The following is a 17,657-nucleotide window of genomic DNA, read 5'->3' on the forward strand; positions in this document are numbered from 1 at the left end:
GAATTTGAAGATGATCACATCAGTATTCCTCTTTATTGGAAAAGTAAACTGTTTTTTAAAATACGAGATCATCTTAAGGTGACTGTTTATGGAAGATTCTTATTAGACAAAATATTTGTTCCTATAGTTGGAACCGTATGAAATTGCCCCCTATTCAACTGTTTTTAACCTGAAAACAAAACAATTTCACTTTACGTATTCAATGTATGCCAGAAATACCATGCACCGGGGTATTACGGGTCTCAGGTAACGTATGGACCTAGCTGAAAAGACAGAAAGGGGCACATTGCATTAGCTGTAATTATTAAAAAAAAAAAAAAAAAAAAACTCATTAACATAACTATTGTTTCTCCTTTGCATTTCAGTGCCATACAGACTGAAACAACTAAAAATATTACAACCACTCTGACAGGGATCACAGCAGAAGGTCCCGGACACAGCAGGAGAAAAATGCAGAACAAAATTCAAATTTACACAAAGACCAAACTTACTGGTCTGATGAAACTAGAGGAACCCCTGAGACTATGCCCCTGGACACCCTGCTAACTCAGAACCGAAGCCACTCCCGAAGTCCACCTTTCAGCCAAAGATTAGATAGGCGTATAAAACAAACAATAACATATGTGAGGAACATGCTTCTTAGTTTGATGAGTATGGGACCAAATGGACAACCAAAATCAAAAAAACAAAACCTGTTGCCGTAGAGTCAATTCTGACTCATAGCAACCCTATAGGACAGAGCAGAACTGCCCCATAAAGTTTCCAAGGAGCGCCTAATGAATTCTAACTGCTGACCCCTCAGTTAGCAGATGAAGCTCTTAACAACTATGCCACCAGGGTTTCCAAATGGACAACACCTGCCCAAAAGCAAAGATGCTAAGGAGGAAGGGACAAGAAAACTGGATGAATGGACATGGGAACCTGGGGTGGAAATGAGGAGGGTGCTGACACATTGCAGGGATTGTAACCAATGTCACAAAACAATCCGTGCGTACATTTTTGAATGAGAAACTAATCTGTGCTGTAAACTTTCACCTAAAGCATAATCACACTTAAAAAAAATTTTTTTTTCACACTAGCTAGATAGTAGATAAGTGGTAACTTATGGTAAAGGGTAAGTCAGTACACAATACTAGGGAAGTCAGCACAACTTGACCAAGGCAAAGTCATAGAAGCTTCAAAGACATCCAGATGCCCTGAGGGGCCAGGTTACTTGGCTGAGGGCTGGGGACCATGGTCTCGGGGGACATCTAGCTCAATTGGCATAACATAGTTTATGTTGAAAATGTTCTACATCCAACTGTGATGAGTAGCGTCTGGGGTTTTAAAAGTCTGCGAGTGGCCATCTGGTCCCATCCTGGCTAGAGCAAAGGAGAATGAAGAAAACCAAAGACACAAGATTAGTCCAAAGGGACTAATGGACCACAACTACCACAACGTCCACTAGACTGAGCCCAGAATAACTAGATGGTGCCCAGCTATCTCCACTAACTGCTCTGACAAAGATCATAATAGAGGGTCCGGATACAGCAGGAAAAAAATGTATACCAAAATTCAAATTCATACACAGAGACCGGATTTACTGGTCTGAAAGAGACTGGAGAAACCCTGAGAGTATGGTTCCTGGACACCCCTTTAACTCAGTACTGAAGTCACTCCTGAGGTTCACCCTTCAGCCGAAGATTAGACAGTTCCATAGGGCAATCAATAACACAGGGGAGGAATGTGCTTCATAGTTGGATCATGTGTATGAAGCTAAATGGGCACATCAGCCCAAAAGCAAAGCCAAGAAGGCAGTAAGGATCAGGGAAACTGGACAAATGGAAACAAGGAACCCAGGTGGAAAAGGAAGGAGTGTTGACACATAGTGGAGTTAGCAACCAATGTCACAAAAAAACCTGTGTATTAATTGTTCAATGAGAAACTAATTTGCTCTGTAAACTTTCACCTAAAGAACAATTTTTAAAAATTTCATATTACTATGTTTGATAATTACAACATCTAAAATCTTAAAAAAAAAATTTTTTTTTCTTCAATTCATTCATAATGACACACATTATAGCAAGGACACTTGATAAAAAACAAAATTCCTTGGATTTGGTCCTGTCCATATATTTTAAGACCCGGGCACTATGTTAAACTGGAGTGGATGTTGGAGAAAGGAACTAAAAAGAGGTTTTCCCTCTGACTGTTTTTATATAATGTACCTTTTGTTTCTTCACAGTATAGAGAGATTGTACTCCTAATTTTCCAAAAAAAAAAAAAACATTACCATTGAGTCAGTTCCAACTCACAGAGACTCTATAGGACAGAGTAGCTTTTTTATAAATGATTGTCATGCATATAGTATAGTGAGTGTAAAGGGAGGTTACAGCTCAAAAAATAACTGCGAAAGAAAAAATAGCAAAATTATCACCTGGCACTCAACTATTTCACATATTCTTGTGTAAAAGTGTCACAGTGCTGAGAACCTACATATCTTTATGGAGACTTCCTATCCACACCCTCCCCCTGTGGCGTGTGTGTGCACACGCACACACATACACACCTGGAATAGGGGGAAAAGTACATTTTAATACTCCTAAGAAGTTCCTGTCAGGTTTGGAGATATTGGGGAAAAGACATAGCATTTGACGTGGAGGCAAGAGCTTGGCTCATTTTTACTTGAGTGCATCCAATCTATACTTGGGTCACCTATGAGGAACTAATGATTTTCCCTTAAGATAACAACACATTTCAGGATTTAACAATTCTGACTAACAATGGTTGAAGTGGAGAATGCCTACTGATTTACTATTCGTTTAAGCTTCTGTCTGCAGGGAATGAACTGTGACACAATTTAGATGCCAAGTGGTACAATTTTTAAACAGAACTTTAAAAGATTTGTATGATTTTTTGAAATAAAGCTTAACTCCACCACATCTCTTTCTGAACTAGTTTCTGCACCAGCTAAAAAGAAACCTCAATGACTTGATCAAGAGGGGACTAGCAACTGCCGGAGCTGATTCCTAAAATCAGCATCCCCTCTTAAAAGGGTGCTTTGCCTTTAAGTTTGCTTTTCTTAGATTAAGAGAACTTTTCTCCAAAAGCTGTGCACATGAAACCCGCTCTTCAATTAGAACTCTGTAAAAACCGACACTTAACTAAAAACTCCTTTAAATTGCTTCTCACACACTTCATTAAATACACTAGTTTCTTAACCACTCATTTTCACATTTTCATGGGGGTCTGGTTCTTTGAACTGTTTGTGGTAGTTTTCCCAGTTTAATACTAAAATTTATATTAAAACACTGATTCCACAGATCAGTAAGGCTTTCTCATCTTGGGTTACAAACTGCTAGTTTAAATGCTAATTAAATACATACTTTCCACCCACTATTATCTCTCTTTCATGCACACCTCTGGAAATTATATCTAAGGAGGAAACTACAACTTCTCCCCAATTCACAGATGACAGTTCCAGTTTTTAGTAAACAAAATTTGGGGTTGCCAGAGCAGTCAGCCTTAAACCTTTGTGTCTGTCAGATGAAAGAACAAAAGGCAGTGCTTCCCCCTCCCCACTCCTTAGCACTGGAAGACGGCAGGCTTGACAAACAGTTCAAGAAAAAAAGGAAGCCATCCCGAAGCTAACCAGTTTCCCCTAAACAAACACACAGAACTACCCACCTTGGATAGCTGCCTCCTGAGGCTAAAGCGCTGAACCATGGTCACCCTGAGTATCTTCAGACAAAGCAATCCACGAAGGCACAGTTTTTTGTTTTTTAAAAACAGCGTCTTAGAAAAGTCGGTGGCAAAACATTTTGAACACTGTCATATAAGCCCAACGAATTTCGCTGGGAGTCGTAGCAAACTTGGAACCACTTCATTGTTCTATGGAGATACTGCAAAGCCTACGTCTGGGCAGGCAGGCAGGCGGGCGGGAAGGAGGAGGGAGGGGCAGAATACTGGAGCGGCTTCGCCTAGTGCCAAGCTCTTCTAGCACTTCCTGTGAGTCAGCTGTGAGGGGTCCAGACCGAAGGACCACCCCTTCCCTTTCCAGCAAACCGTGAGCCGAGGCGGCCGGCCAAGGTGCCACCTGAGACTCCTTGGGGACAGACCTGATGTTCTGGTCTGTGGGGGAGGAGGAGTGGCTGCTGGGGTCAAGAGCGCATCTGCCTCAAGTAGACTGCTGGCAACTGCACCAGCTCCTCCCCTAAAGCCCTCCCAGTGGAGGTGTCGCGGCAAAAAACTACACCTTCTCCACCTCCACCTCAGGTAATCTGCTGGGCGAAATGGCGTGAATAAAAGAAAAAAATACAAAAATCCTAACTGCACTAGCCCTGGTCTCGGAGAAGGAAACTCCTCCCAGCTGGGTTCAGCAGCTTTGTCTAACGTAATTGGCCGAGCTTTTCCTCTTATTCACAGGGAGGGGTCCCGCCTCAGGAATGACTGTCAGGTGCTGAGAGGCATGCTCCCATGGTGACTTCAACTTCGTTACAAAGTTAAACAAATCAGAGCTGCCTCCTGAGGTAACTGCCCTCTCTCGTTGGAACAATGTAATTTTTTTAAACCCACACACCAAACCAAACCAAACCCACTGCCCTGGAGTCAGAATAGCACAGAGTGAACGAATGCAGGTAAAGAGGTATGGAAAATGACAATCATGAGGACAGTTCCAAAGATAAAAATATATTTTGCCATCATTTGTCAGTCTCTTCCTGTCTATTTGATTGTTTCCTGACAACCACTGTAAAGATAAAGCTTCATTTAAATAAAACTTTCTACTATACATGTTCCTCTCTGAACTGTTTACTACTTTGAAATGAATTTAATATAATAAGTGAAGAGGGCAGAACCTGCTGGCATATAATACTTTTTCCCTAACTGGTTATTAGTAGCCGACAAGCCAATTCCAACTCCAGGCAAACCCGATGTGCCTCTCTGCCTCTCGATTCCTTGTGAGCTTGATTAGGTCTTACACCCTTTGTTAGAATGGCCCTACTATACGCAGTCACTGAGCTAGGCATTTCACATCTATTATCCCCCTGATTTCTTAAAACAACTCCGTGAAATATGTATTAATATCCCCACTTTTCAGATGAGTAAAATAGGAGTCTCCTCTTCTAAAACCATAATATTATCATGAGGAAACCAAAAGGTGTTACTTTTTTTTTTTCCTTCAGGCAAGAAAAGTGAAAAATGGATAAACTACCTAACTTGAAAAGATAGGGACCTGTGCAGTTGTCTCAGCTATGGGCATATCACCTGCCAATGTTTTCCAATTACCACCAAATGCGATGCACAATTTTTTAAAATTATGTAAAATATGACACACACACATTTCACAATACCTTAGGAAGAGCTGAGAGATGAACCAAATTCAAACAAATAAGATGCCAAGGCTCAAAAAAATTACTATAATCAAAACTTAATATAAAATTTTACTCTAAAAACCTTAAACAGAAAAAGGTTAGGTAAATTTAATGGTACTTTTTGTGAAATTTCAAAGCTAAGAAACTTTTAGATCAACAACTATGACTGAAAGTGAAGACTCCTTCATACCAGAGTATGTAATGTAACCGAACAGTTAAGCTAACTGACTGAAATTGAATTCCAAGTGGAAAGTAGGTTGACGAAGACGTGGAGTTCTGTGTGTTTTTGTTTTGTAAACGGTTAAGAGCACCAGTACCTCCATTTTTCTCCCACAAAGAAGGAAACAGAGCATGCTGAAACCTTTCTCCTGGGAATGCAGGAAGGATTAATCAGCTACTGATGTGGAAATAACGAAGTTTCTTACAAAAAGACATATTGTCTTAAACATGAGGTGTTTCTGATATTAGCAAACCAACTAGAATCCCAGATGATTGTTTTAGGACTTTATAGCCTTAAAACAAATCTGAAAAGAGAAAAGGGATTCAAAAAATGTCAAAAGTCTAATAGTCCAGGTATACATCAAATGTCAATCATCAACTGAATACTGTAAAAATCCTCAAAGTGCCAGGTACACAGAAAGAACTTAGGAGTTAAAGGGATGTTGTCTTCTAACAACCCGAATGAGCACAGAAGCAGATTCTTCCTCACGGCCTCCAGAAAGCACACCATCTTGATTTTAGGCTCGTGAGACCTTCAATAGAGAATTGAGTCCCTTTGTTTCCAGACTTCTAACCTAATATATGAGTGAGCCAATAAATAAGTGTGTTGTTTTAAAAATTAAATAACATAAAATGGGATGGGGTATGTGGGGTGTGTGTGTGTGTTCAATTTACTGTCCTATGAATCTTACTGATTACTGAATTATTTGATTGGTAAAGAAAAGTAGACTTACTTTGTATATTTATAAAATACATGAACTATATATGCAATTTGTAGGATTTATTTTCCAAAGGCCCAAGATCTTTATTCATGTGGTTAATTAAAAAAAGTTCTTATTTGTAAATTGTTTTATACATACATTTTAATGTATGTTTTTTTTCTATACATATATTACTGCATAATATACTATAAACACCCCCCCCCCAAAGAAAAGGATGGTGTCTTCACTCTAGCAGGAACTTAAGCAATTTTTAGGTATTAAAGATAAAACTCTAATTGTTTAGATGCAACAAATCCTGTTAAAAATCATTTGAGTGCATGAGGATCCTCAATTAACTGAGCTGTTAGGGAAAAGAGCAGAACCTCCAAATATGGTCTATTCTGAGGAGTCTGGCATCTTTTTTAACAAAAATGACAGACCAAGCTCAAAGGTTATAAAATAACAGCAGTAAAGACAGAAATGTGGAACCTAGAGAAAAGTCAACAGCTCTGCTATCCTTTTCTTATTACTCCAGGGCCCAAATAAACAATGTCATTTTCAATAGCTGGGGACTGAAAATCCACATCTTGTGGAAGCAGACAAAAATTAGCACTGTTAACATGAGTGGCAAATTGCAAGGCTACAAGGCATGAAACCTCAACAGAAAAAAATACTGTCTTCATGGGTGGGACATCTCCATGAGTGAAAAGCTTGTTGAAACGAAGCTTTAGAAAAAGGCCCTCTACTGACTATTCAAATGAGCCTGGTGGCGCCAAGTGGTTTGCATCTGGCTGCTAACCGAAAGGTTGGTGGTTCGAATCCACCCAGTGGCTCCGTGGAAGAAAGGCCTGGACACCCGGAACAAAGGAGAATGAAGAACACCAAAGACACAAGGAAAATATGTGCCCAAGAGACAGAAAGGGCCACATAAACCAGAGACTCCATCAGCCTGCAACTGGAAGAACTAGATGGTGTCCGGCTACCAACCAATGACTGCCCGGACAGGGAACACAACAGGGAATCCCTGATGGAGCAGGAGGAAAGTGGGATGCAGAACTCAAATTCTAGTAAAAAGACCAGACTTAATGGCCTGACTGAGATTGGAGGGACTCCAGAGGACATGGCCCCTGGACTATTAGCTCAAAACTAAAGCCATTCCCAAAGCCAACTCTTCAGACAAAGATTAGGCTGGACTATAAGACATAAAATGATACTGATGAGGAGTATGCTTCTTAGCTCAAGTAGATACGTGAGATTAAGTGGGCAGCTCCTGTCCAGAGGCGAGATGAAAAGGCAGAGGGGGACGGGGGCTGGCTGAATGGACGCAGGAAATACCGGGTGGAGAGGAGGAGTGTGGTGTCACATTATAAGGAGAACGACCAGGATCACCTAACAATGTATGTGTAAGTTTTTATATGAGAAACTGACTTGAATTGTAAACTTGCACTTAAAGCACAATTTTGAAAAAGTATTAAAACGAGAGGATATAAGCATCAAAGAACAGGTATACACAACGTGCACTATACTCTAAATAACATGATATCACATTATTTAACACTCTCATCTTAGATGAGGAAACTGAAAAACAAATTTTGTAGGAGACTTTAACAAGCCTTTGTCATATCAAGAGGTAAAAAGTGGAGACATAGAATTTGGTCGTTATTAATATTTGTATTGAATTTTGTACTCTAAAAATGTAATTTTTTTCAAAAGTCCTTGAAACATTTACAAATATAATTAAATCTGTCATTACACATTTTATTTTGTTTTCATGTCCTTTGGCACTCTTTAGGATTTCTTGTAAAATGTTGAATATAAATGGCAATAGCATCTTTAAGTTCTCATTCAAAAGCATAAGATATCTCAGTTGAATATGATGTTTACTGCTCATTTTTATCACATTTAGGCAACTTCCTTTGTTCCAAATTTAGCAAGGGTTCTTATCATGAATGAGGGTAGAATTTTATCAAATGCTTTTCTGCACTGACCACATAAATGGATCACATCCTATAATCTTTATCCTTTAATCCAGGAGTTGATAAAATACAGCCTGTATGCTCTCTAAATCTGACCTGCTGCCTTTTTTTTTTTTTAAAATAAATAAAGTGTTATTGGAACACACAAAAAAGGCCTGGAGATCTGCATCCCCAAAGATTATGCCAAGACAGCACTATGGAGCAGTTCTACTCTGTAACACATTAAGTGCCCAGGAGTTAAGAGCCACCCGACGGCAGCTAAAAACAACTGTTTAACTAAACTATATTCCATCTAAGTCCCTGAAGATGGGTGTGTCTCTGTCTCCCATATTAATTTTTTCATTCACGCACTCACATATATCCCCAATTATCCGTTTTTTCTTGAGAAGTACTGGTGTATTAGTTTCCTACTGCAGCTGTAGCAAATCACCACAATCTTAAGTCTTTAAAAGGAGCCCTGGTGGCACAACGGTTAAGCACTTGGTTGCTAACCAAAAGGTCAGTGGTTTGAACCTACCAGCAACTCCAAAGGAGAAAAGACCTAGCGATCTGCTCCTATAAAGATTACAGCCTAGGAAACCCTATGGGGCAGTTCTACTCTGTCCTACAGGGTTGCTATGAGTCAGAATCGACTCAACAGCACACAACAAAGGCAGTGCTTTAAAACAACACAAATTTATTCTTACAGTTCTGGAGGTCAGAAGTCTAAATTCGAAGTGTTGGCAGGGCTGCAGTCCCTCTGAATGCTTCAAGAGATAATCAGTTTCCTTAACTTTTTCAGCTTCTAGGAGCTGCCTGCATTCCTTGGTTCATGGATGGCCCCTTCCTGTGACAATGGCCTCTTGCTTCCATCGTCACATCGCCTACTACCCACTTCTAGTCTCTTGCTTCACTCTCATAAGGATCCTTGTGATTGATTACATTGGGCCCACCCAGAAAATTCAGGATAATCTCCCCATTTCAAAATCCTTAATCACATTTGCAAAGTCCTTTTTACCAAATAAGGTAACATTCACATGTTCTGTGGATTAAGACATAGACACTTTTGCAGAACCACAACAAATTATAAATAAGCAATCTATTAAAAGTGAGAATCAAAAATGATTTTTCAATTAAAAGCAAACTTCCTTAAACAGTTGCTTAAATACAAATACTTTATTTAGGTTTTCAGTTTGAATAAATAAGCAAAGCATAATTTTAGTCACTGGATTCTAAAATAGATTAAAAACTTCCCCTAGAATAACTAAATTCAGGTCCCTGAATTACAACGCACTCTAAATACTAATGCAAATCTCTCCATGACATGTATATTCAATAATTTTAATCCAAAATATGAGAACTCCCACAAATCAGTAAGAAAAAGAAAAGCCATCCTCAAAAAAAAACTGGCACATTTCAAATTTCACTGAAGAGGAAACCCAAGCGGTCATCCTAAAAGATACTATTAGTCAAGGAAACGCAAATTAAAACAAGGTGGTATTTCCACACCCAAGAGGTTGACAAAAAATATTACCGTCTGGTATCTGGCAAAGATGTAGAGCAGTGAGAACTCTGTATACTGCTGGTAAGAGTGTAAACTGATTAACCGCTTTGAAGAGCAACTTGGCAGTATTTTGTTAAGCTGAAGATACCATTGTACAACTAAGAATACCTAAGAGAAACTCTAGCCCGTGGGCATCTGGAGACGTGCACCACAACTTCTCGGCAGCACTACTGTAGCAAAACAAATAAACAAACAAAAATAACAACCCCAAAAGCAACCCAAATGTTCACTGACAGGAGAATAAATTGTTACATCTGAATAACGCAATATTACGTGTCAGTGAAAATAGACGAATCTCACAGACATGCTGAGTGGCTTCATTTATATTTGTAATGTTTTACTTCTTAAGGTAGGTAGTAAGTCAATGAGTATTTGTTTTATTATGCTTTATCTTTTGATAATGCCTGAAATATTTCATAATACATTTTTAAGCTACCAAAAAGATAGTTGCCCCCAAAATATTAATCTGTATTTCATTTATATTTCAGACTATTGTAGAAAAGAAATCCTTACCATTAATTAAAAAAAAAATACATAAAGTTCAGTGTGTTTATTCCACTATTAGAAATATGCAATAGACGTGATCACTCTAATTCTCTCTGAAGTATTGCTTAACGAGACATGGATTATGTTGAAGAAAGAAACATGCTGTAAGTCAGGTCTAAACAACTACTTTCATTCATGATACATCTTTAAAAACTCAACTTCATTAAGTTTATTAGCAAAAGAAGTCAAGCAGAACACATTTCATTGTTTGTTCTGCCATTCCACAGTTTCCCAAACTGCTCCTAAAGACAATTAGTGGTACAATTATGATTAAGAGTATGTTTCTGGAATTCCAATCTTAGAGCTGAACTAAAAGTCTAATCTGTTAAACTTCAGGATGCTGTGAAACAAGTTTTACTGCTATTGGAATTTGCGTTTTAAAAGAAACATTATTGTTTCTTTAAAATAATTCATTTGACTCAAAGTGGTATTCCCCCCAAACACATTCCCAAACTGAAGCCTATGACATTATTTTCTTTTGTACTTGAATACAAAGAAATTTAACAGATGGCAACCCTATTCCTTTTGATGCTCATTTGTGACCATATGTATATTATTTACTTGTCTACGCTGTTTAACAACTAACAAAACACCAAATGACAATTCCAGCAAGTAAATTTTGGGAAATAGTGAGATTCTGAAGGAGTCCCTGGGTGATGAAAACAGTTAACGTGTTCAGATGCTAACCAAGTGGCTGGAGGTTCAAGTCCACCCAAAGACACCTCAAAGAAAAGCTTGGTGATCTACTTCTGAAAAACTAGCCATTGAAAACCTTATGGAACACAGTTATACCTGAAACACGTGGGGTAGCCGTGAGTTGGAATTGACTGGGAGGCAACTGGTATGAGATTGTGAAATATGATGTTACTTAGAATCCAGTACAGGCTTTAATTTTTCTATGAACTACATTTCTGCAATGAAGGCAATCATTTGCGAAAAACTTTCTAAATCCTTGCTACTTAAATGCAGACCACACACCAGCAGCATGGGTATCATCTGAGAGCATGGCAGAAACACAGAGTCTCAGGTTCCACCCCAGACCTACTAAATGAGACTCTGCATCTTAACAACCCTATATGATTCTGATGCACATTAAGGTGGATGCAATGTTCTAGAAACAATAGTTTTAGATTGAGATTTGAAAGGTTAGCAACCCATTTCCAGATTCCAAAGGAGTTCTAAGAAACTATAAAACAAAGCCAAGTACATGCCACTGACCTACTGAAGAAGTGTTTTAACAGCACGTCTAACCAGCCCTGTAGGCAGAATAAGAAGTTTTCTAGGTCACACAAATTTATCGGTACTTTCTAAGTTTGTGTTTTCTAACAGAACTTTCTGTGATGATATAAATACCCTGTATCTGTGCTGTCCAATATGGTAATCACTAACAACATGTGGCTCCTGGGCATTTGATGTGTGGCTAGTGTGACTGAGGAAGGGAATTTTATATTTAATTTCAATTAAATTTCAATAGCTTCCTGTGGCTCTGACTACTATGTTGCCAGCATAAAGAAAAAATGAATAAAAATAGAATTTTATTTATCTATATAATTGTATATCATACAGTTTAGCTACACATCTAAAATATTTCCAATATTACCTGATTAACAAAGGCCTTCCTTTTTTAATTATCAGAAACTTTAACTTTCCCCAATGTGGTTGGTACTTTTGAAAAATTATTTTTTAAAAGATATACTATTTTACATTTGTGTTTCAATTAAATAGAATGACTAGAGAGTGAGAAAAAGAATATATAACCCATTTAACCTCTTATTTGTCTCATGATTACTTCCTAGGATTAAAAAAAGTCCAATTCAAACATAACTTGAAGTCAAGTCAGCTTTTTTTGTCTAAGTCACTACAGAGATTTAATGGCAGTCTCTCAGTAATTCTGCATTTATTAGTTGTCACATTTACTGGCCAAATTATATACACTGCATTCAGTGAACTAATATTTGAGGATTTAGCTACATTTCCTTGTCAGGTGAGTCATTCAACTTGTAATTGCGGAAATACAAATGAAACTAATTGGGTGTCTTTGTGCAAGCTATTTAACAACTCTGAGCTGACAAATCAGAAAACTGAGATATCACTAACTTTATTGTCTCCACAAGTATCCCTATAAACACCTGGCACACGGTAAGTGTTGAGTACAACTTGATTTGCCTTCCTTTAGGATTCAAAGAGACAATTATATTCCCTTTCAGATCATTTACTAAGAGCTACTTTTACTTTTTATAATTTATTAATTCACTGAAGCCCTGGTGGTGCAGTAGTTAAGAGCTGTACTAATAATCAGAAGGTCAGCAGTTCGAATCCATGAGCTGCTCCTTGGAAACCCTATGGGGCTGTGCTACTCTGTCCTATAGGGTTGCTATGAGTCAGAATCAACTCGACAGCAATGGGTATTAATTCACTTCGCCTTTATTGATTATCTACTATGAAACAGGCACTATCTGACATAACCCTACCAAATGCTCTAGTCCATGGGATTCTTAATCCTTTTGGGATCATGCACCCTCTTGCAAATCTCTTAAAAGCTAAGGACTGAGTCCCTGGATAAACACATGAATGGACATCCCAGTATTCTTGACAAATTCCTAACAGTTCACGGATCCCCTAAAACTCATCCATGCATCCTATATTAAAATCTCTTGCTCAAGTCATGACTAAAGAAGAGCTGAACATCAGTCGCTAAGTCTTGTATTCCTCTTTCTACAATCGGTATCGTAGTTCCCAGTAACAGTGAGAAACAGAAAACAGCTTGTCTTTGCCATGTTGACCCCAGCTCCCAATACTTTTTCCTTACATGCTTGTCAAACAATAATATACTTCCAAAGCTGCAGATGGGTTCTATGTATACGCAGAGTTTGTTTTCAAAACGTTTTAGGTTTTTCTTCATCATCCTTGTGGGGGAAAAATATTATTTTATTCTCCTTGATTTAACTATCATAAATAAACCCACGCAAAAGACAGCATTAATATTTATCTTCCTGGATGCTTTGTTATGTGTGTATAAATGCATATTTTTATTTTTACAGAAACTTTGTTTTCTATTTGCTTTTTCACTATATATACATACAAACATAATTGTTTTGGATGAATAAAATAATTGTATGTGTATATGAATACTTATGAATTTCAATTAATCATCCCAATTTAGCTGATTTCTATATTTAGAACCCTTTTCAACAGCTCCATTCTTAAAATTCTGCATAAACACATCTTTAAAATAAATTAATCTTAAAATTCTGTACAACTGAGTATCATGTAATTCAAACTAGACTTTTACAGAGAAGGAAGCTATAGTTTCCTAAACTAAAGAGGTTTTCTAACGTGTTCCAAATCACGGATTTGATATCAGATTTGGGACTAGAATCCAACATGCCCAATATTCACTACAATGCTTTCTCTAGTACATCATATTTCCTTCTACTATAATTTAAAATGCACTAGAAAGAACATATTTAAGACACTCCTGTAGTAAATTGTTTGTAAAGTGAATAATTATTACATTTTAAAAATCTAAACTTTTATACTTTAAATTATGAGTGAGTTTTCTTATAGCCTGGCATACAGAAGTACACGGTTATAACTCTTTCCCTTATCTCTTTAGTGCTCACTATTATGCACCACCAGGACTCTTATTGCTCAAACATTGCCGTGGATTTTAACTAGCTTCCTCTGATAACTCAGGAGAAGTAACTGTGCCAGGTACCACTCAATAAAACTATAAACAGGCTTTCATTAAGCAACACCACATCACCTCAGAAAGCCTCCCTCCATTCATGCATTCAACAAGCATTTACAACACCAGCCACCATGCTAAGTATTCAATGAAACTTTTTACTTAAAGAGGTCACAATCTAGTGAAGAAACAGAAAACTTGAGAAACAATTGTCATACAATATAGTGTTATAATAGCACAATAATTAGTAGGAGGAGTGGCGGTACAAAGGAGGAAGTGATAAACTTTGATTGTGTGGGTCGAGGAAAGTCTTAAAGTTGCAGTCTTTAAGGTTGGGTAGGAATTATGCAAGGGGACAAAAAGAGGGAAGGGCATTCCGTGCAATGGGAAAGAACAAACACAGAGTATGAAACAGCCGTTAAGTAAAACCTAGTTCTTCCAGACTTAACAAGGCAATGTGTTATAAGCCTGAGTGTTCAGGTTTTGTTTGTTTTTTTGTTTGTGGAATGGGAACATAAACAGTAACAAAATTCTGTTATTTCTCCTTTCTAAATTGCACATACTAATTTTTTTCTGCAAATTGTCCAAATGAGAAAAGCCCATGGTCATTAACAAATAATAACATGGTAGATTCTCTTTACAGAAGTTAGAATTCTCCTAGTGATTGTATGCCTTTAAAGCAAGTAAGAAAAAAAATCTATTTTCAACAAATTTAATCAATAATGCAGCAAATTTTAGGATTCCCTATAGCAATTCAGGCCCCTTAAGTGACAGGAGATTTCTGTTTTACAAAAACTAATTTCTTTTGGCAATCCCACCATAGATAACAATGCAGACACTACATTTATCTACCTGAATAGCAGATTAAATAACCTGTGCAATTATTTACGACCCCATCTCAGCTGTCAGAATTCTCTTTTTTAATTTCTAGCAAGATTAAAACCCCAAGCCACTGCCAACATAACCCAAAAAATAGTATAATTTGTTAAGCAGCATGAAGTTAAAAAATGTTGATCAAAAAATTTAAGTACATAATTGTATTCAACTACATAACTGATTGTGACTGTTGATTTAAAGAGCAGCCAATCTTGTCAAATAACATTTTACCCTGGTGAAGTAGACATGGCTCTTTCAAACATGCTAAATTAAGTCTGCCTCCCTCTACATCAGCGAAGTGTTGGGTTTTGAATTTCTTTTCTCCAAAAAACTAATGGCATGCATCACACGCAATAAATACATACTGAACCAAAAAAAGAAAAAAGGTAGAAAGTATACATTCAAGAATGTACTTGGTACAATTCTGTCGTATCCAGGCAACTAACACAAAGAACAAGTTCACTGCCTATTCTATACCAGATATTTTTCAGAAATGGCATTTCCACACCCTCTCTCATCGCTTACAGAGGTTATGCTCAAGATATTGGTTTCTCTAAACATGTCCTTATTTTAATTTAAACCCATTTTCTACTGGATTCTCTGTGAAGATGGCTTCTTGAAATTACTTAAGCACAAATTTTAAGTGTACAGTGATGAATCTGCATGTGTGTGTGTATAACTGGAGCCCTGGTAGTGCAGTGGTTAAGAGCTATAGCTGCTAACCAAAAGGTCGGCTGTTTGAATCCACCAGCCGCTCCTTGGAACCCTTATGGGGCAGTTCTACTCTGTCCTATAGGGTTGCTATGACTCAGAATCGACTCGATGGCAACAGGTTTGGCTTTTGGTACATAACTAACTAACTATATACATATACATACATACATACATACATACATACATATATATATATACGCTTGCACACATACACAGCCATATACATAAACATACTGCAATACAGAACATTTATATTCATAATAAGATACAGCAAATTTCCAACCGCAGAAGGCTCCCAATCTCCTCACGGCCTTCCCCTTACCCAGAGGTAACTACAACTGTAAGTTCTATTATCATAAATTAAGTTTTCCCTGTTCTTGAAATATCACATAAAAGAATTTTTTGTATCTGGCTTCTTTTGCACATCATTATGTCTGTACAATTCACCCATGTAGTTGCATGTAACAGTTTTGTTATTGCTGTACTATATTCCATTGTATGACTATGTCACACTTTATTCATTCTACTTTTGGATTTAGGCTGTATCTGGTTTTGACCTACAACAGATCTGCTATAAAATTTTCGTACACTGTACTGGAACTCGTACATGTGTATTCTCTCAAGTATATACTTAGAAATGAAATTGTTAAAACTCAGGGTAGGCATTATGCAGCTTTAGTATAAAAAAAAATTTTTTTTTTTTTTTTAGTATAGTTAAACAGTTTTCCACTGTAATTGTACCAATTTACACTCTTACCAGTAATATATGGAAATTCTAGTTGCTCCATCCACATCCTTGTCAACACTTGATATTGTCAGTTTTTTAGAATTTAGCCATTCTGGAGGATATGTCAGGGCATCTCATTGTAGTCGTGTAAATCTTTTTAAGAAGCTATTTAGAACTTTAATTTTTCATCTTCAGACAGACCTATTATTTAATTCTCTTTAAATCACTTCTGTTGCTCTTTGGTTTTTTCTATATCCCTCCATGTGAGTATTTATGTAATACCGGTCTCCTTGACTACTAATATTGTTCTCCAATCAGACTTGTTACATTGCTATGTAACCTTTCAGTATGAGCCTAATGATGCAACCATTAATTCCATTAGTGTTTATTATATGCCTACTAAATGTGAGACAACTGACATGATTATTATATACTATGCAGCGAAGAACATCCAGCAAGATTATATATGTGAAATATTTAAACACTAAAAAATCAAGTCCCTAAAATAGTTTACAAGGAAGGTGTTTCATGTGTTGGTCCCTGCTCTCCTTCTCCATATGGCTCACACAACTTTATCCTCCAACTTAACTCCCCATCTTAAACTTCTTCCCCTTCAGGAAAGCCTTCTGCATCAATCCTCACCACCCCCTTTCCCCACCTTCCCAACCCATTCTTCCTTACTACACCTTATGGAAATTTGCCTGTCTGGATTCCCCTCATCAGAACATACGTCCTTTAGGAGCAGGAACGTGTCATGTTCACAGTAGCATTCTGACACCCATTAGGCCAGCACCTGATGGCTCTATAAGACTTTAAAAACTTCCAAGACACTCTGTATTTCTTTCTCTTTCTCTCATCTATCTCCCATGCCCACAAACTCCCTTTCCTTTCCATCTAAACTCTATTTCTTCTTTTTTCTATTTGTAAGAATTTTATAGCTATTTGTCAATCATTTACCTCCCATTTATGAATGACTATGTGATTAAACATTTTCTGAAAAAATATGTTCCCAGTGAAAATTTAGAAAATACAAAAAAATAAGATAAACTTTATTCATAATATTATCAGGCAGAAATAACCACTACTAAAGTTTTGATAAATTTCAAACTGAACTTTCTTCTTTATTTTTAGTTATAAGTAATTTATATAACTTTATTGCTTTATTGTTGTAACAATACTGTTGTAATCACTGTTAATAGTTTAGCCTTCCTTTACTATGTACCTCTATCATCATTAAAGTATACAGTATCATCTGTGAATTACTTTGGTTTGTTTATTGTTTAACACAACTAATAACATACTGTACATACTATCTG

At 37.2% G+C, this 17,657-nt stretch overlaps 1 protein-coding gene across 4 annotated transcripts in view; it reads right to left on the reverse strand.

The window, feature by feature from the left end:
* TMCC1 (transmembrane and coiled-coil domain family 1) overlaps window positions 1-17,657 on the reverse strand; it is a 247,828-nt gene that overhangs the window by 122,566 nt on the left and 107,605 nt on the right. Inside the window, exon 1 of one of the 4 annotated variants that reach the window (XM_049863432.1) lies at window positions 3,667-7,789. The exons of the other annotated variants lie outside the window; for them this stretch is intronic. Within the exon in view, the coding sequence (XP_049719389.1) occupies window positions 3,667-3,705 (39 nt within the window). The 5' untranslated portion in view covers window positions 3,706-7,789. Of the gene's footprint in view, window positions 1-3,666; window positions 7,790-17,657 lie in introns of those variants that run through there. 4 annotated transcript variants of the gene reach the window in all.

Source organism: Elephas maximus, chromosome 20 (genome assembly GCF_024166365.1).
Source record: "Elephas maximus indicus isolate mEleMax1 chromosome 20, mEleMax1 primary haplotype, whole genome shotgun sequence".
NCBI classification, from domain to species: Eukaryota; Metazoa; Chordata; class Mammalia; order Proboscidea; family Elephantidae; genus Elephas; species Elephas maximus.